The sequence below is a fragment of the Dipteris shenzhenensis genome, chromosome 27 (genome assembly GCF_047967505.1).
Source record: "Dipteris shenzhenensis isolate YYH24624 ecotype China chromosome 27, Dip_SZ_1.0, whole genome shotgun sequence".
Taxonomy (NCBI): domain Eukaryota; kingdom Viridiplantae; phylum Streptophyta; class Polypodiopsida; order Gleicheniales; family Dipteridaceae; genus Dipteris; species Dipteris shenzhenensis.
The window spans coordinates 3,748,793-3,769,881 of NC_141622.1; the positions used below are offsets into that span (position 1 = coordinate 3,748,793).

Below are 21,089 nucleotides of genomic sequence, written 5' to 3' on the forward strand. Positions count from 1 at the left end.
TCCCACCTTGTGTAAGGTCTTAGAATTGATGAAACTATGAGTGCTACCGCTGTCCACAAGCATGTGAACAGTCCTGCCATTTATTTGTCCTTTCAATCTGATAGTTTCAGCACTTTTGGCACCCATCAATGCATGAGAAGAGATAGCATAAATTGTTTGCTGCGCATCCCAATAGATCTCCTCGTCCACAGGAGCATTTCCATTTGCATCCTCTCGCGCAAGAAAAGGCATAGCAACCTGATGCTCCACATGAAAGTCTTTAGGCCAACGGCTTCGCATGTTACATGTGGGCTGAGTGTCATGGGATTGTCTACCATGCATATTATGTTCATTAGCACCACTGGGATCAAAGGGGAAATCAGCCTCAACCCCTTTCGTGGCTCCAACATTTGGAGCTTCTTCCACGATTTTTGCACCCTTTGAATTATCATGAGTAGCAGACCTGGCAGTATTAGTTGGATTATTGCATCATAAATTATCATCCCAGTATCAGACTAGAAGAGACGGCCTAGCATTTGAGGCATGGGAGCATGTCATATTGATATAAATTTGTTTAATAAGTAATTATATATGTATAATATTATTACATTGAGAGTGATTGTGAGGGATGTTTTTATAGATGCAGAAAGCTATGAGCCAAAAGATGGCATGACATCATGCAAGAAGGTGCTCTGTGGCATTGAAAATGCATCATCTAGTCCAGATAATCCCCATGCTGGGGTACATGCAACGATCTAGAAGATTGATGCTCATAGGCACGACGGGCATCTGCCATAAAACCCCTACATGGAGCAGACAAAACATTCCGAGTGTCCGAATGGTCCCCTTGTTGGGGTATCCTGAATAGCAATGGCAGATGTGATCTGCTAACCAATCTGTTGTCTGATCCCATTTGGGCAAGAGCGGTATCTTGCATAGCCATGGTTGTGGTAAGCTGCTGGCTGAACGCGTGTCCTATCTGGTGGAAAGCACCTTGGAGCATAGATGCCTGCGCTTCCCATGATGCAGGAGAGAGAGGCTGAGTGGAAGGAACCTCTGTACCACTAGTGGATGCAACCATTGTGGCAGGTACTTGCTCATACTGAGCAGCCTCATCAGTGTCATGCAATATATCACACGGGGCACACGCTTCGATGGCATGGTGATGGGCCCTGGAGAGAGAAGCTCGAATGTAGACAAAGAGAAATGGATAGCAAATTCCTGCTGTAATGAGCACTTGAGATAGTGTGTGGAAATGCGAAAAGGTCGATGGAGAGGCTCGGAAGAAAGGTCGTTGAAGAAGCTTTGAAACGGGTTTTGAATGAGGCAAAATAGGGCTGTGGAGAGTCCTTAAAAGAGGCTGGAAAATTTTGAGTTTTTGCCCTTTTTTTGTTTTTTTTTTTGGGGGGGTTCCCTAAGTCACTTAGGACACTTTGGACTTCTAACCTAAAGATTGGTAAGGCAGTTAGGACACTGACTTAGTCTAACCTAATCTGACATACTAATTGAACCCCAGTTAGGTTAACCTAACTGACCCATTAAACTAACCTAACCCAACTAAATAAGTCTAAGACTAACCAACTAACTTACCTACTGTGAGTCTCACAAGGAACCTTAGAGGCTAAGGTTTGCAAGGTGGCGAGGATGGAAGCGGGTGGGCGGTGCACTGGCACGGACGGGAGGAAACGTGCGGCACACGGTAGCTGGCAACAATTGGCTTAGCTCTTGGCTAAGCTCTCGGCGGAACACCTGCAGCAGGTGACGAACGGAGCTGGACAAACAGGCGGGCTGGGCTTCGCTCGCACAGATGGAACGGATGGGTTCACACTGTGCAAGAGTCGCACGACCAGCGGTAATCCAAAATTTGCATCGCCCGTCAAATTTTGCAACGCCAGAGAGGATGGGGTCAGCGGCTGTTGACGAGCCTAGCAGGGAGCTGCATTTGATTTCGGTTGGTTGTCACGTCGGGTTCGCCAAACTTCACTAAAGCCCCAGTTATCGCCAGGCTGTATTAGATGCTTGCACTTGACCGCTTGTAGTTGCTGAGTCTGTTTCTGACATTGGTGTGCTGGTGATTCCGTTTGGCATTGGCACGCTGCTGGAAATTCAGAAGGGTGCAATGAGGAAGCAAGGGTGCGAGAGTCGTGCTCAGATACCAATGCAATGAAGGGGACAAGGGGCAGATTGGAGGAGGGAGAGATAGGAAGAGGGAGAGAAGTGTGGAAAGGAGGAAGAGGGAGAGGAAGAGAGAGATTGGGAGAGAAGGGAGAAGGAAAGAAAGAGATAGAGAGAGAGATTGGGAGAGAGAGTGTAGGGAGCACGTAGGAGGAAGGAGGTGGGAGTAGATAGGATTAGATGTCACATCAAAAAGTACATAGTAGGGGTGGATGGGGACTTTATAGTCCCTCCACATTTTCCACCTAAAGGACCTCTAACTTGGCCCTTTTTCCCCTTCGTTACAATTGATATGTTTACATTAGTAGACTGTGTAAATGAGTGAAGGTGTTTGGTTAGCAGTTTGACTTTTAATGTCTGCATTCTAATGCAATGAGGCGAATTGGGTTGAGGTACTCTCTTAATTTTAATTTACTGAATGGTTGAAAACAGAGGCAGTTGAGGAAGGCTGCTTGCAGATCCTTTGCATGACTAAGTTTATATAGGATTTTTTTGAAAGCACTGATATGAAGCAATCTTATATGCATTGTAATAATTACAGATTCATGGGTTATTGCAGTTCAATCTTATATGCATTGTAATAATTACAGATTCATGGGCCATTGCAGTACAATTTTTAATGGCAAAACCGAGCAGTTTGTGCTGCTAAATTTTTTAGATCTTGACATGAATTTGAAAATTTCCTATGTCTTTGTGCCCCCATTGCTGCAGTATGGTGCTTTGTTTCGCACAGCAGATGGTCGTGATTTGTCTTCTGCAATGCAAAATGTGGTAACTCCTTCCTCAGCTGGGTTATTAGTTGCAACATCTCTTGATAGCTCACCAGATATTTACAGAGCTCCCCCAAGGCCAATTCCATATGATGTAGATCCAAGATATGTTAGACTACAGAGGGATGGATTAGTTTCAAGGCGGGATAAAATTGGCATGAGTCATATGCATAGTGGGGAATCTGAACCGTTACGAAGAACCAACAGCGATGACGGAGAGCAGATGATTATGATACAAAGACGCAATGGTGTTGATTATGATGATGAAGCTCAAGGCTACAAGCCTGATTCTCCTGGCAAACGTCAACCAAGTAAAGGGATGGGAAGGGTAGAATCTGTGATGTCATTTGGGGAGGATGAGGATGTTTGCCCAACTTGTCTCGATGGTAAGTGTGTGAGCTTGTTGGAAATTCATTGTTTTTATGTGGTAACTGCATGTGAATTTGTGTGTGTGATTTTGAGCGTAGCTGCAGCGTGCGAGTTTTATATTAAGAGAATGTTGACACAGGGCTTAGTTGTTACTCTTTTGTTTTTGCTTTGCATATTACTTCTTGAAGGTTACTTCCTTAGAATTGACTGCATGTTGATGACATGCAGAAAAGCGTAAACACAATCCTTCCTCTGTTGCTTGTTGTCATCTTGTTTTCTGCTCTACTTTGATTCTAAAGGCAGATTGAATGTGATTTCTTTTAGTGGTGAATTAGTAAGGTGCAGGCAGTGGGGCTGAATAGACAAAAGGATCTAGTCATATAGTTGTGGATGAAATAATTTGGTAAGTTTAATGCATTGGATTATGCGTTGAATTTTATATGTTGTATGTTGAAGAAAGGTTCAAACCCCTCTCCCCCTGGCCCCCCCTCCCCCCGGCCCCGGCTGGAAAAAAACGACACGAAAAGAAAAGAATTTTCTGTTAATACTTAAACTATACAAACCAGCTATCTGTGTGGTGCTGATCGTGGAAGCAAAGAACAAAGAAAATACTGGCTGTTGACCAGCCTGTTCACAGGGACCCCAACTTACTGCCTAGGGAATCTCTGGGATAGGGGCTAACAATCAGGGTGGGGGGCTGTACCACCAGCAAATGCCTCGCTCAGTGAAAGTGTAGAAGACACCTATAGGAGAAACAAAACATGCCTCTCGGTGGTCGCTTGATATCCCATCATCCCTCAATCCTATATGGCGCATAAGGTATCCTACCAAATGGCACCAAGGGTACTTGTTGGGAGGACCTGCTGACCACCAGTCAAAACTGCAACAGGCGACCTGGATGTTCCAAGTATAGATGCTGGACTCCGTCTCCCACACATTGCTCTCTGGAGAGGATACCAAGCATTGATGAGGAGGGGGTCCGTCTTGAACATAGGACCCCTGTCCCTGAATCCTGTAGGTTGCGTGGCCCTCCTTTGTCAACTAGGCTGCCATGCCCCAATTCTACCTCTTTGAGACCTAGCCACGATATGGAGGGCCCCTTGCTAGATAGTGTGCGCCTATGGGGAAGCTCCAAAGGCAATGCGATATTGTCTCGAGGTCTCTGACAATCCCTCATGGGCTACCATCCAGAAGAAGTATAGGAGGCTCGAATCACGGAGGGAGAGAAGCGTGGAAGCTCGTGGTCACAAAGAGAGGAATTGTAGAGTCTGAATGTGGGATGATCAATCATCCCTTCTCGTGAAACTTATTAGATTGAGACCGCCCTCAAGCTTAGCTGCACTGATATTATAGTCACGTAAAATCTACGAGATCTGCGAGTACAATTGGTTCGTTGGCACTCAGCTTCACATTGTCCCAAAGTCCCACTTGCAACACCTTAGCCACATCATCATTTTTACTCAAGAGTGGTGTCCGCCCATGAGAGAGAAGAAAAACCTTGGCAACTACCTCATGGAATTCTTGCGAAGTCGTGGGAGACATGGGCTTCATCTTCAAATCTTGCCACCAGCTAAATGCCTTCCCCCTTAGAAACATCTTCACTATTTTGGAGGATAATTGGTGAAGCAAATTGGTGAGCATGAAATGAGCTTCCCACCGACCTCAACTAGGAATGCACAAAGTCCAAATTCAGTCTTTTCGATCCCCGAAATAAACCTCAACACTAAAAGAAGAATGACGCTGACATAGTCCGCCCGCAAACTCTGTGGCTTGCTGTTGTTGACGCAGCTAAGTGACTCGTGCTTAAGTTTGTTGCATCTGAGTCTTTTCTTGTTGCTAAACAGAAGCATGTATTTGAAGGCTTTACTAGGCCCAACAAAGTCCAAAAAATCCTTTTGAGTGTGACCAACAAAAGAAATTCCACAACTTTTACCAGGTTCAATAGAAATTGGAACATATAAGTGGAAGAAAAAGGGGGGATATTGGAGATTTGCAAACACACAAAGCACAATTGAAAAATGCAAGAGTCAAGGATTTTTATCCCAAAACTGTTGGGTGTGGGAGAAATCGAACGGGAGTGGAGTGCAAGGAAGCAGACAACATGCTGAAGGAACACGAAATACTTGCAAATGATAATGAGAAAGTACAAAGGGGTGGCCTATATGGCCTCGAAAGCAACCATATGGTTGATCAATGAAGTCAACCCAAGGGTTGACTGAGTCCTAAGACTAGCCTACAACGCCATACTAGAGCTAAGTGCTAACAAACCCCCCTTGCATGGTATGGCTAAAGTATCCTGGATACTTCTCAGGTATACTTGGAAACTATATCATGGTTGCACATATTTGTCCAAGATGGATATAGCAACCTATGACAGTACAGAGAGATCAACATGACATAACAAATGGTGCCAAGTGTAAGGCATGTTGAAAAGCCTCAAACTTGGGCCGTGGTAGAGCATAGGATAACTGTTTGACAGTTGCTCTCGAACATAATGATTATGAACCTCAATGTGCTTTGTGCGCGCATGAAACACTGGGTTCCTCTCAATAGCCAAAGCACTCTGGTTGTCAGTGTAGATGGTAGTAGAAGTTGTCTTGATGTCAAGCTTAGCGAGTAGCTTACGGAGCCAAACACCATCTACTGTAGTTGTGAAGGCTGCCCTATATTCAGCTTCACAATTGGAAGTAGCAATTGTAGGCTGCTTCTTGCTGAACCATGAAATGCATAAAGATCCAAACACTTGCCACTGTGGGACACGCTTGTGTCATGACAACCTGCCCAGTCACTATCCATCAAAGCATGCAAGACTTGTGGAGACTCATCACCATAGAACAGTCCCAAATTTTGTGTGGCCTTCAAGTAACAGAAGACCCCGCTTCATTGCTTGCCAATGCTGTGTACTAGGCATGTGCATGTACCCGCTCAACTGGGAGATGGCATACTGAAGATCAGGCCGGGCATGACATAAATAAATAAGGCAGCCCACAACCTGCTGATAAAGGGTGGCATCAAAGGGCGCACTCCTATCCTCGGAGGAGAAACAAAAGCTAGGCTCCAATGGTGTAGAAACTGGCTTGCAATTTAAATTGGAAGCATCTAAGAGCTGTCCAAAGTACTTGGACTGACTCATCATTACACCCCAGTCAACATATGCAAACTAGATGCCCAAGTAATAGTGCAACCGGCCCATGTCTATCATTGCAAATGATTTCTGCAAATCAGCTTTGAAATCTGCAATTTTGTGCATATCTGGCCCAATGACAAGCGTGCCATCCACATAAAGAATGAGAATGAAAAATTCTGCAGCACTCTTTCGGACATAAAGAGTTACTTCTGTATGGTTGTTATGAAAGCCACAGGCTGTCAAATATGCATGTATCTTGGCATACCATGCCTGGGGTGCCTGCATGAATCCATAAAGGGCCTTTTTGAGCTGGCAAACCTGATTTTCAGGACCTTTTTTCTCAAAGCCAGGAGGCTAAGTGACATAGACCTCTTCCTGTAAGTTACAATGAAGGCAGGCGGTCTTAATGTCCAACTGAGGCACCTCCCAATGTCTGTGGGATGCAAGAGCAATGATGCACCGTATGGTCATGATGCATGAGGTGGGAGCAAAGGTCTCTTCGATATCAATTCCATGTTGCTGTGCAATAAGACGAGCTTTGAAGTGGTCAACGTTGCCATCAGCTTTCCGTTTGACCTTTTAAACCCATTATGTGCCTATAGCGTGCACGCTTGCCTGCAGCCAAGTCACACAGCTCCCAAGTGCCATTTGCATGAATGGACTCAAGTTCAGCATTCATAGCATCCATCCATTCTACTGTGTCATCTATATATGTGAAAGGCGAATAGAATGAAGCACATCAGAGGCTTCCACTGAAGGCTGTGTTTTACAGTCCAGCCAAGGTAAAGGGCATGCTCAGCAAAAACCACGTCCCTACTGACAATCACCTTCCTGTGCTAGGCTGAAACAACATGTAACCTTTGCTTTGTGAGCTGTAGCCAATGAAGATGCATTTGGCAGCCTTATCATCAAGCTTATGCCTCAACTGAGAGGGTACATGGACACCCGCATGTGAGAAATGACAGCCTTATGACCTGTCCATATTGCATAGGGAGTCATGGTCTTTAATGCCCGATTGGGTGCTCGGATGAGCTCATAGTTGGCACACATAATTGCAGCTGGAGTATTTGTGACAGCAAGACCTTGCTGTCGTGGCCATCCCTGCTTCTTCTTCTTGGAAGCAATACGCTTCCGGCACTTAGAGATATTATGACCCAGCTTCCTGCAATAATTGATTAAAAGAATAGTGGTTGGGGTTACCCATGGCCACTAGTATAAGTGTTGTAGCAAATCCCTGATATGAGTCGGGGAGCTCATCAAGTGTGGTACACACAACTTGTGAGTATGGTACAATCTCATCAACATTGATGAGCTGCTCTCTGAAGTCTGGATGTGTGTCAAATAGGCATCCATGCTGCCCCCTTCATTCATCTTAACATTGTCAAGCTGCCTGTGCAAATAAGCAACTCTGGCCTCATTGCGTATTTGATAAAGATTGGCCAGAGTATCCCATTCAGCCTTGGCTGTTTTGCAAGACCGAATGTGAGAGATGACAACTCTCTTGCAATTCATGGCAATCACTGCATGTGCCTGTGCATCTCGTTGATCCCAACGAATTTGTTCTTGGGTTGGAGGGTGGGCGGCATGCACTGAGGTAATAGTGGTAGATGAACCAGAAGTGGTTGTGAAGGCAGCAAGTGTGTCTCGTGGTATGGGACAGCCCAAGCATGCGAAAGGGCATGACTTTGGTTGTGTCCATTCGTAAAATTTGGTGATGTGAGGATAGAGAGGCCACAAGAAATTTATGCGGGGTAATGGGTGCAAATTTAATCACTAGTTTGGTAACTCCATAGGACATAAAAGTGTCCTTTTTAGGGTTCCAAATTTGTTTTTTAGTGGTTTGAAAGTAAGTACCCTTTCTTGGTTTCCCCTCAGCTTCTGAGCCTGAAATTCCCTTTTTTTAGCCTTGGGAAACTCCCACACGCGAGTGACTGACTTCTTCCTCTCTATTGTCCCGGCCTGCAAGGAAGGCACCGTGATGGGGTCTTGCATGTGCATTAGGCTGGCCACAGAAGCTGAATGCATTATGTGCTGGGTGTTTACCACAGCTTGGATCTTGGCAATCAAGCCATTCCGATATTTCCTTAGTTGGGTCTTCCTGGAGACCTTAAAAGGTGCAATTGGCAGATATGCATCCCAAAATTTCTGATTATAAGTCTCCACTGAATCCCCTGCATCCATGTGCAGACTCTCCCAACTAAAAGTCTAAAAGGGGAAACTGCAGTTTACTCTTGAACAGATTGCCACTTTGCAAAAAGAGCATGATGGCTGCCCAGTGCCCTATGAGGAGACCTTCGGGCTCGAAGGAGCACAGTAAGCTCCAAGTATCGCCTAGGCTGGTGGCAGGTGGAATTCTTGATGTTTTGGAAAGAGTGTCAAACCAAAGGAAAGAGAGCTGTTGCTTTCTTGCAGCAAGATAAGAGACCAGCAAACAAAGGGGTGGCCTATATGGCCCCCAAGTCAACCATATGGTTGACTAATGAAGTCAACTCTATGAGTTGACCTGACCTACAAGGCACATACCAAGGCTAAGTGCTAATAAAGCCCCCTCCATGGTATGGCTGAAGTATCCTGGAAACATCTCAGGAATACCTGGAAACTACATCATGGTTGCACATATTCGTCCCAGCAATGTACGATATGTACAGAGTCATTCCTCACGTAATAAAAAGAGCCAAGTGTAAAGCATGTTGAAATGCCTTAAACTTGGGCCGGGGTAAAGCTTTCATGAAAAGATCTGCCAAGTTGTCCTCCGTGGGAACATAGGATAACTGGATGTCTTTACTAGACTGTTAGGCTCAAGTTGAGGTAACATGACCTCGGAAGGATTAGTGGATAATTTTTTTTAAAGGATAAATGTTTGTATTATATTTATTGGGCTTCATGTAAATGGTCCAAGGATTAATGTCAAGGTCCTTAATGAGGGTGACAAGGCACTGACCAGATGGGTCTAAGGATATGGGTCTTAAATGCATCTTTTCTACCCCTCTCTTGGAATATCAATTAATTCACTTGCCCCTAGGCGAGATGGCCAAGTTGGTTGATCAAATAGCAGAGGAATTTTGTGATTGTTTTAGGGATGAGTTGCATTATGGGTTACCTCTAAAGCGGAATGTTTAGCATAAGATTGAACTAATCCGGGGGGCGGAACTTGTGAATGGACCTCCCTATAGGGTAAATTTTATAGGTGCGAAGACAACTGTAAGAATACCTCAAGCTGGGACAGATTCAACTCAGTTTCTCACCTTTTGCTTTGCCAGTGATATTGAAGAAAAAGAAAGACGATACTTTTCACCTCTATATAGATTACAGAGCATTGAATAATATCACTGTTAAACACATGTATCCAATGGCTCGGATCAATGATTTGCTAGATGCATTGCATGGGGCCATAATTTTCAGCAAAATTGATCTTAAGTGTGGCTACCATCAGATCCGTATAAGAGTCGAGGATATGTATAAAACTGCTTTTAGAAGCAGGTTTGGACATTATGAGTTTTTGGTAATGCCATTTGGACTTACCAATGCTCCCGCTACATTTGTTATGCTTATGAACAATTTACTACGCCCGTATATTGGAAAGTTTGTAGTACATTTTAGTGACGTCATTCTTGATTTCAGTAAAAGTATTGCTGAGCATTATGAACACTTGAGAACAGTGTTCAGTACTTTGAGGAAAGCCAGTCTCTATGTAAATAAAAAGAAAACTATAGTGTGTATGGTAAGACTTGAATATTTAGGATTCATTATTACTCCTGAGGGGGTAGAAATGGATTCAAAGAAAGTGGTTGCAATACTGACTTGGCCTATCCTCAAGAGTCTAACCGCTTTGTGATCATTCTTGGGATTTGTCTAATTTTATCGAAGGCATATCAAAGGATATTCCGAGATAGTATCGCCATTGACTGATATGACTTTTATATGGGTGCAAAATCAATTGGAAAGTTTTAACACCCTAAAACAGGCTGTGGTCTTGGACCGTTGATTCCGAGAAATAGTTTTTCATTGAAACCGATGCAAGTGGCATTGCGGTAGGAGCAACTCTCCTCCAAGAGGGAAGGTCATAAGCCTTTGAAAGCAAGAAGATCTCTCCCTCTCAACGAAATCGGCCAACTCATGAATTAGAGTTGTATGTTGTTGTCCATGCTTTGAAAACATGGAGACATTATTTGTATGAATCAGAGTTTTATGTTGATGTTGATGATGATACTTTGAAACATTTTTGTAAGCAACCTGACTTGAGAGGCCGCCAAGCTTGGTGAGCAGAACTCATGCACGAGTTTAACTTGACGATTCGGTACCGAAGAGAGAAATATAATAAAGTTGCTGATGCGTTGTCACGTATTTTGCATAATATGAGTTTCACAGTATTAGAGAGTGCCCTAATGATTGAGATTAGAGAAGCTCAAAAGGTGGACGAGTTCGTCGAGAGCCTTTGGCCTAAGGCTCATGTATTTAAACCCGGGGAAAAGGGTGACTTGGCATCTAGAAAAGGCCAAACTTATGCAAGATATACCATAAGAGATGGTATGCTGAAAAGAAATGGCTCAGAGTTTTATGTTGATGTTGATGATGATACTCTGAAACATTTTTGTAAGCAACCTGACTTGAGAGGCCGCCAAGCTAGGTGAGCAGAACTCATGCAGGAGTTTAACTTGACGATTCGGTACCGAAGAGGGAAGGATTACAAAGTTGCTGATGCGTCGTCACATATTATGCATTATATGAGTTTCACGGTATTAGAGAGTGCTCTAATGATCGAGATTAGAGAAATTCAAAAGGTGGACGAGTTTGTCCAGAGCCTTTGGCGTAAGGCTCATGTATTTAAACCCGGGCAATCCACATATAAAGAGTGGCCTCGGCTCGGCTGGGCTGACAATGACCTTGCCGGTGCTGGGCTGATACAACCTATATCCTTGCTGTCTGCGCTGTAACCAATGAATATGCATTTTGCAGCTCTGTCTTCACGCTTATGCCTCAGTTGAGATGGCACATGAGCATAAGCCAATGACCCGAACACCTGCATATGAGAAATTTCAGGTTTGCGGCCATGCCATGCCTCGTAAGGTGTGTGATTCTTCAATGCCTTTGTGGGTACCCGATAGAGCAAATAGTTGGAGCACATGATAGCATTCAACCAAAACTTATTTGGCAAAGACTTCCCTTTGAGCATGCACCGGCTCATTTCCATTTCTGACCGATGTTTCCTCTTTGCGAGCCCATTGTGCTGCAGAGTATAAGGCACAGTGCATTGATGAATAATACCCCAAGTTGCCAAAAAATCAGAGAATTCACGGGACATTTACTCCCCCCCTTGTCAGTGCGTAGAGTAAGAAGATTGTTCCTGGATTCATTTTCAGCCATTGCAAGCCAATGTATGAAGTATGAGAACACATCATATTTGGCCTTCATAAGTGAATTTGGTGGTCATCCACAAAGGTACAAAAGTAAAGGTAGCCCCAAAGAGATGCTGTCCGCACCGGCCCGCACACATCACTATGCACAAGGTGAAGCTTCTTGGATGCACCAACTGTCCCATCCTTCGGGAATGAGAAACAGTGCATTTTGCCCCATAAGCATCTGTGCATACATAGGTGGGAGAGCAACCACCATGTCCTCTGAATGCATTTTAACCAAGCTTCTGTAGTTGAGGTGACCTGACCTCGCATGCCATAAGTGGGAATCTGAAATTACAGATTCAGCCACCAAATTTGCCTCTATAGCAGGCTGTTTGTTATATACATCAAGATGATATAGCCCAGAAGGTGACCCAGTAAGTACTATGCTTTGATCCTACCGGTTGTCATACACGGCACATTGATAACCATCAAAGAGAACCTGAAAGCCATTCAAGGATATGGCTGAAATGGAGATGAGGTTCTTCTTGATATATGGGACAAACAAAACATCCATGAGTGCGACCGTATCATTTGAAACTGAAGTGACCTCGACCTCGCCAATCCCTTTCACGGGATATGATGCATTGTTGGCACATGTTACTGTGCAACCATGTGGAGCAGCTCCCAATGCTTGAAAGAGTGATCTGCAAGAAGTGATGTGCTTGGAAGCACCACCGTCCAAGCACCAATCTGACTTAGAATCTAAGACAGATAAGGCTGTAGCATGCTTCTTTGGATGGTACTGGCATGTCTGCATGAAAGCTCACTCATCGTGAGCAATGTTTGTAGCTATGGGGCAGCAGAAGTAGTAGTGACAGCAAGTCCCTTCTGCTGTTTTTTATTTTAAGAAGCGATGGGCTTGTGACATTCAGAAATATCATGTCTTGGCTTCCTGCAATAATTACAGCGTTTGCTGTTTTTCTTCTTTGCATCAGACGGGGCAGAATTAGATGAGTGTCCAGCAGTAGATGAGTCTCCAGAAGGCTTTGGTTTGTTGTAATTTTGGCCGTTCTTTCCCTTATTTTTGTGATTAGCAACAAAAGCATGATTCACAATTTGAGAGGCAGCAGGATTTTTGTGACTCTGCTCCTCCTGTAGGATAAGGGAAACAAGCTGGTCGAAGGTATAAGTGTTGGGATTGCCCATACTACGAGTGTATGCATGGTTGTACAGACGAGTTGCAAGAAATGTACGGTCAATCGTGGGAGCTTTATGAATTTGTACGATTATATTGATGCTTGCCGTATGGACTGTATGGACATTAGATGCAGGAAATGTACGAGCTGCCGTGCAATTGTATAGACGGCTGGTTCATGCTGCAAATGTATAGGCCATCTGTACGGACAAGAGGTACAATTGACACATGCCATCTGTACGGACATGTACGATTGTCGCAGGTTTGTATGTACGTCTGTACGGATGAGTTGATCTAGGTTTATGCACGGTGCTGCTCGAGATGCATCTGCTGGAGTTGAAGCTAGAGCAAAGAACAATAGATGTGCACGAGGAGGTAGGCAAGAGCAAGAGCCTGCTCTGATACCATTGTTGGGTGCAGGAGGCAATGGAACGGGAGTGGACTGCGGGAAGCAAACAACAAGCTAGAGTACTGCTCAAATGGATAAGGAGAAAATACAAAGAGAGGGCCTATATGGTCCCCAAGTCAACCATATGGTTGACCAATGAAGTCAACTCTATTAGTTGACCTGACCTACAAGGCACATACTAGGGCTAAGTGCTAACAAGGAGACTATCCCTATAGTATCTGATGTATCTGTTGGCAAGGTAGTAAAATCTACAGTTTCAGCGTACATGGTTTTCATTAAAGAAAAGGTTTTGGAAGTGCATGCTGAAAGGAATGATGTAGATAAAGTTTCTTGCTAGTTTTAAAGATTGTTTTTTAGATGCCCTACCAGGGTGCTACCCCCTGAGAGACCAGAGGATCATCAGATAGAGCTTATGCCTGGCAATGAGCCACCTAACAGACCTCCTTACAGGGTCAGTGCTCCCTAGAGAGAGGAGATTATGGCTCAAGTACAGGATGCTGTCCAAAGGTCTTACTCAGCCCAGCTCCTCTCTGTTTGGTTCCTGTGTACTTCTTGTACAGAAGAAAGATGGTTCATTTCGTATTTGCGTTGATTATCATGCACTAAACAAGATGACCATCAATAATAGATTCTCAATTCCGCGCATAGATGATATGCTGGATTAACTCAATGGAGCTTTAGTTTCCAGCAGGATAGATTTGAAAAGTGGCTACCACCAAGTTCGCATACAACCACAGGATGTGTACAAGACAGCTTTCTGCGCCACTTTTGGTCTGTATGAGTACTTTGTGATGCCATTTGGATTAACAAATGCCCCCGCCACTTTTAACAGAATAATGAATCACATCTTCCGACCGTATATGCATTCACTGGTACCTTCTTCCATGACATTATAGTCTTTTCAAAGTCTGAAGAAGAGCACCGGAAGCACCTTGCTATTGTTTTTCAAGAGCTGCGTAATCATCAGCTCTACGCCAATAGCAAGAAGAGCGAATTCTTTCTGGAAGAGATCCACTATTTGGGGCATATCATTTCCAAGTATGGAATTCAGACGGATCCTGCTAAGATTCAAGCTATTCAGGGATGGCCTGAGTTGAAAAGTGTAAGTGCGCAACTTTCTTGGTCTTTGCTTGCACTACAGAAGGTTTTTCAGGCACTTTGTTGATATAGCTACTTCACTTCATGACTACTAAAAATAATGGAGCCTTCAGATGGCATGAGCCACAAAGAATAGCATTCAATACACTCAAAAGCAAGCTGACTACAGAACCAATTCTGGTAGTCCCTGATTTGTACAAACCTTTTGATATGGATTGCGATGCTTGCGGAGAATGTGTTGAGGCTGCACTTCATTATAATGGCGATGTAGTAGCTTATGAATGCTGGAGACTATGGGATGCTGAGAGATATCTGGGAATCTATGAGAAAGAGTTTGTTAGCTGTGATTCATGCCATTAATACATGGAAGCACTATATAGCTCTTGGGTGCAGATTTTGTAAAGATTGACCACCAAAGTCTGAGATACTTTCTGACATAGACTAAGCTCTTAGAGAAACACATGAAATGGGCAAATATTCTATCAATGTATGATTTTCAGATTGTCCACACACGAGGTTCTCAGAATAGAGTGGCTAATGCATTGTCTGGAAGACCTCATGTGAATAATGTGACCATCGGCTATCATAGGGATCTCGATGAGATGAGAGAACGATATGTCAGTGACTCTTAGACTTTGGAGAAATAATGCAGCAAATGCAAGAGGGGCAATCAACAAGTCAATATGGCTCTTTAATGGAGGATAATTGCCTATGCATCACCCGAGTTATGAGGAAAATTATTTAGGAAGAACGCCATGCACCTCCATATGCTTGGCATAAAGAATCACAGCTATCACTCAAGCTCTGGAGAGGTATTTTTATTGGCCAGCTATGCGGAAAGATATACACTAGTTTTTATCAAAAGGTCAAGTATGATAGACGAAAGGCACCTGGCCTACTGATGCCTCTTCGTGTGCCTTAAGCGCCATGGGAAAGCATAGTAGTGGACTTCATTTTTGATTTGCCACGATCGAATACTGAAAATAATGGGATATGGACTGTTATTGATAGATTCAGCAAACAGGCTCATTTCATTTCAGTACGGAAGACAATCAAGGCAGATCATATGGCTAAAGTTCTTTTGGCTCAGTTTTTAAGGCACCATAGTATGCCTAAGTGCCTTGTTAGCGATTGAGATCCCAGAATGACCAGCCTATTCTAGATAGCCTTATTTGATAATATGGGGACGAATTGGAATTTTTCTTCTTCTTTTCATCCCTGGACAGATGGTCAAAAGTGAAGTAGCATATTCAACAGTGTTAGATCTTTTGAAATGCTACGTGGCTGACCAAAAATCAGATTGGGAAAACTTGTGGAGTTTGCATACCATAACATAGCTCATACCTCCATAGGTAAATCTCCTTTTGAGGTCATTTATGAAAAGGTGATTCTGCCACCAATCGTGAGGACCAAAGACGAGATTTTTGTAGCTGATCAGTATGTTAGAGATCTTGAGACAGCATTCAACCAAGTCCGGACAGCAATTGAGAGATCTTAGGAGAAGCACAAGAAAGCTGCAATAAGCACAAGAGACATCTAGATCTCAAGAAAGGGGATTGGGTACTTTTGAAGTTTGAAAAAGTCAGGCTCCGCAAGCTTAAGGGCGAAGAGAAGGTGTATGCCAAGTTATCCCCTAGGTTCTATGGCCCTTTCAGGGTTTCAGATGAGATTAGTGAGGTTGCATACAGATTGGAACTGCCAGAGCATTGGAATATTCACAATGCCTTTCATGTGAGTCTTCTAAAGAAATATCAAGGGCCGGGGCCTACAGAGCTGATAATGGAAGATCCACTAGAAGTGGAAGAACTGGAGGGGATCCTTTAGCCAGAACAGATTGTGTACCATATGGTACACAAAATGCCACAAGGCAAGGTATTTTACAAGTATCTTGTCAAGTTCAAGAATTATTCGGCATTGAATGCGAAGTGAATCGATGAAGACTTGTTGTGTGACTATTTGTAAGTTCTGGATATTTACAAAGAGGCTTTTTAGTTGAGGTCAATTGAATAGAAGCCGAGGGGATGTCACCAAGCTGTAAATATTCCAAGTCAAATGTTGAGTTGGCCTTTAATTTGATCATAGTTAATGTGTTTTTGGTTTATTTTAATTATGGTCGAAGAGTTCTTTTAATTGGTCAAAGAATTGACTTTGGTCGAAGATACTTGACTCTAGTCAATTAAGCCCAACTCCGTTCAGGAGGGTTGACTTTAGTCAACCAAGATGTTCCAACCTCGACTGGAGAGACTTGGTTATAATTAAGGTGCCTTGACTCTCAGTCAAAGCCCTTAATTATTGTCAAAGAGGTTGACCCCGGTCAATGAGAGAATTATTGTTTGCGCGTACACATTGGTTTGCTTGGTGGGGATACCCACAGAGACTAGGACTAGTCAAGAGATTATTGTGAGATGTTAACAATTAATGGGTGCTGTGGCTATGTGCACTGAATTAATTATTGCAGGTCTTCAAGAGAGGATTAATATCCCAAGCTTATGGAGCCTAGCAAGCAACCATGAGATACTCATGTGACAAGGGCTACAAAGGCTCCAGAGTTGCCAACCTGTTTGGCATGTAAATAGAGAGGGCTAGGAAAATGACACATGACACTTGCCATGAGAGGGGAGCTGATCTCCCTCGTAATTTGGAATTATTCATGTTTGTATTCAGCCTATGAGCTGCAGATTTGGGAACTCTGTAAACTCTTATTTTATTTGTGAAATAAAGACCTTTCGGGGGGTTCCAGTCTCTTGGTTCCGGGTGTTTGAAGGAGAGAGAGAGAGTGAGATAGTGAATGAGAGAAAGAGTCTAAAGAAAATTCGTCATCAGAATTGGATCGCATTGTCATGTGAAATCATTGCCAGACCTCTTTCCATAAATTTGCCAGGTCACGTTTCAATAGGCTTGTGTGGTTTGTACCTATCAATGGTACCATCATATTTGCATTTTAAATTGTATACCATTTTGTGCCAATTGCCTTCTGTACCAATAGGTAAATCTTCCAAACCCCAAGTTTTGTTCTTCTGAATAGAATTTGCTCTCTTGGAGAATATGAAGCAGCCAACGTGGGACATTTTTTACTTCCTGCAAGGCTGAATCTTCCTGTGCAACATCATGAATGTCTTGTTGAGTAATAGGATCCATTTACAGGCTGTTCAACTACATCGTTTTATCTTACGCGGGTGCAGAAGCCCCAACAGCTATTCTTATTCTCATGAACAACAAATTTTCTAAATTTGTATGATTGGACTTATTCTAGTCTTACAAAGGTATATTTTTCTATCACCTTAGCGGACATGCAAATTCTTTGAATTTTCGTCGAAGTGGTGATCAGCTGTTCAACTACATCATTTTATCTTACGCGGGTGCAGAAGCCCCAACAGCTATTCTTATTCTCATGAACAACAAATTTTCTAAATTTGTATGATTGGACTTATTCTAGTCTTACAAAGGTATATCCATTTACAGGCTGATTTGAGACATCTGCAGCTCGTGGTTCCTGCTGCAAAATCTGATTTTAAGCAGGTGTATCAGCTTTTGCATTAAAGCGATCGGCTCACATCAAAAGATCCTTGATCTTTCCGATTGAGTTCAGTAAGGGGCTGACTGATCTGAATTGCTTTGTGACCGGATAGCCCTTGCTTTCTTTGCTATAGGCCACAAAAATGAATTTGATGGCTTTATCATCTAGCTTTCCCTGAGTTTTTGAGGTACATATGCATAGGCTAAGCAACCTAAAGTACAAAAATAAGCTAACTTGGGTTTTGTGTCATATCAATCTTGATAAGGTGGATCCACTTTCAATGTCGCTGTCGGACAATGGTTCAGCACACGATTGGCATATATAATTTCTTCTATAAAAAATTTGTGTGGTAGCCTCTTTGCTTAATCATGAATTTAGCTATCTCCATGAGTGGGTGATTTTTACATTCAGCCACAGCATTTTGCTCTAAATGTAACATACAATGCATTGATATATGATGCCCTCCTCATCCAAGAATTTCACAAATTCATTTGACATGTATTCCCCCCTAGTAGAACATAGAGTTTGCACTTTGCATCTTGAATCATTTTCAACCAAAAGCAATGAAGTGCCTGAAGACCATAAAAACTTATGGTTTTTCCTTGAGTGCAGACACTTAAGCAAACCTTGAAAAATCACCAGTAGATCTGACAAAGTAGAGATGATTTCCCGAGGATGGAGTCCTCATGGGATTGCAAACATCACAATGAATTAGCTGCAATTTTCTAGCAGCCTGAATAGCACCATCCTTTGGAAAAGAAAATCTATGCATTTTACAGAGAATGCAATCCTCACAAACATGTTTTCGGGAAACCTCCAAATGTGGCAATGCATCAACCATCTGGTATCTCTGTAAGAGCATTATGATGCCATTGTTGACATATCGAAACATGGCATGCCCCAACTAGGCAGCATGCATGGCATTTTGTGACTGCTTCGCAAGACAATCAAGCTGAAACAGTCCATGACAGAGAGTACCAGAAATTACCAAGGCATTCATTGTCTCTATTGCGAACGGTGCACTTATCATCTTCAAAAAATACATAATATCCCATTTTTATGAAAGAGGAGACTACAAGATCTCCCAACAGGATGAGAAGAATTGTTGGCACCAGAAAGTCTCTTGCCAACAGGAGTAGAAGACAATTTGTCAAACAAGTCCTTTTTGGACCTTATGTGCATGGCTGCGCCATCGTCAGGATACCATGTGTCAACAGTCTTATTAATACTTAATGAGCAGCATCATAATTGCAAGTGAACAATGCCCAATCATGCTGTGGTAGCATAATCCATCCTGGCATCTGAATGTGAAGAATCTGCAACTGCCATGCAAACTTTCTTTTTCTCCCTTGCAATCCTCTTTGGGCACTCAGAGATGTGGTAACCTGGCTTCTTGCAATAATGGCACTTTCCCGGTTTTTTGGGCTTATTTGCATCCTTCTTGTCCTTTCTAGATGACTGTCTTGCTTCATACTTTGGCTGAAAACCAGCAAACTTTCATTTGTAATTAGCAGCAAATGCTTGCTTTCCACCTCGCATATTAATTGGCATGGTTTTCTGCGTTTGCTTCTCTTGCAATAGAAGTCCCACACCTCTTGAAAGGTAAGTGTTGAGCGATGTGTGAAAAGGCAAATATGACTCCGGCAAGGAGTTCAAAGTAGTGGAGACAAGCTGAGCATGTGGAATAACTTTGTCAATATTTAGGAGTTGCTCCTTGAGACCTTGAATTTTAGTTACATTGTCTGACATTGAGTCCCCTTCATGCATCCTTGCTGAATTAAGTTCCCGTTTCAGAAATGAGACCCTTGCCCCATTACGGGCTTGATACATTACTTACAAAGTGCCCCATGCATGTTTAGAAGTCCTGCATGACTTGAGATAGGTGTAATGAACCTCTTCACTCAAATTGCAATTCAAGACAAGATCTCGGATCTCTGATCTGGTGTCGGTGGAGCACTGGGCTGATTGTCCACCATGGCCAGCACCTCGACCATCTCCTTGTTGCAGAGGAGTGGCATGAGGTATATAGCTCTAGGAGAGACTCACAAAATCCCAGAGTCCTTTTGAAACCAAAATATTTTTAATCATGAAGCTCCAAAGAGAAATAGTTGGTGCCATCCAATTTATCCTCTTGAGCAAGGGCTCCCAACACATTTTGAGCCATCTCAAATAAATGCACAGATATATGACCTAAAAAATTCACTTAAAGTGCAGCGACAAAATTCAATGCTCCACAAGCCAATGCTTGGCCAAAGCCTGCACAATCTGGCTGAAATCTGACTCATATCTGCAAACAAAACTCCGTTTAGCTATGTAGACAAAAAGCCCCAAATTTATGAGGGCAAAAGATACTCCAAATGCAAGCAGAAATGAGGCAAAGCCTGAATAGAAACAACGACAAATGTGCCTGACTAGAAACAACCACAAATGTGTGGACTGCAAATCTGAGAAAAACCACTCAGGCCTTCACTGAAGAAGCGAACCAGAGTGCCAACTGAACTGAGCAGACAGGATGCAGCCTGTCAAGCATCCAATAACAGCAGTAGCCTTCGTCAAAATAGCTCCAGAACAGTTTGAAACTGTTCGGGACAGCAGATGTGACTTCCAGATTAGAGTTTTCTGCAGGAGCTTCAAAACAGGAGGCAGCCTGTATGAACCCTTTGAAAATAGGTCCCAAGCCCTAAAAACGGATCCAGAAATACTCCAAATAGGTCGCCTTGGCCAGGAACAATTGCAGCAGCTCGAAATCGACGTGTAACATCCAGGAATGACTGCAAGAGGTGGCAGCTGCACAGAATATGGCTGTACCCGACAGCTAGAAACAGCTCCAAGAGCTGAAACCCAGGCGAACAACAGAAAAATCACCTCGAAACCCACAAATATGAAGGTGGTTTTCACAAAATTAGGCGTGGCATAATGTAGAGCAGATTTAGGATCTTTTGCAATGCCAAAACTAAAGGCTGATGACGGAAATCACGTTGTCCAGCAGGGTGAGGGTTTTCACGACATAAGTGCTTTCTGTGCGGAGAGCTGCGGGGGCAGCTTCCTCTGATACCGATTTATGAGTAATGGAAGCAAGATGTAGTAGGTGGAGGAGCAGCAAGACTCTAA

The 21,089-nt window shown here is 43.2% G+C and overlaps 1 protein-coding gene across 8 annotated transcripts in view; it reads left to right on the forward strand.

Annotated features, from left to right (window-relative positions):
• LOC147883752 (E3 ubiquitin-protein ligase At3g02290-like) overlaps nt 1-21,089 on the forward strand; it is a 106,952-nt gene that overhangs the window by 35,985 nt on the left and 49,878 nt on the right. For all 8 annotated transcript variants that reach the window (XM_087398966.1, XM_087398969.1, XM_087398967.1 and 5 more), the window contains one exon: nt 2,866-3,310. In XM_087398966.1, coding sequence (XP_087255092.1) covers nt 2,866-3,310 — 445 coding nt within the window. The remainder of the gene's footprint in view (nt 1-2,865; nt 3,311-21,089) is intronic.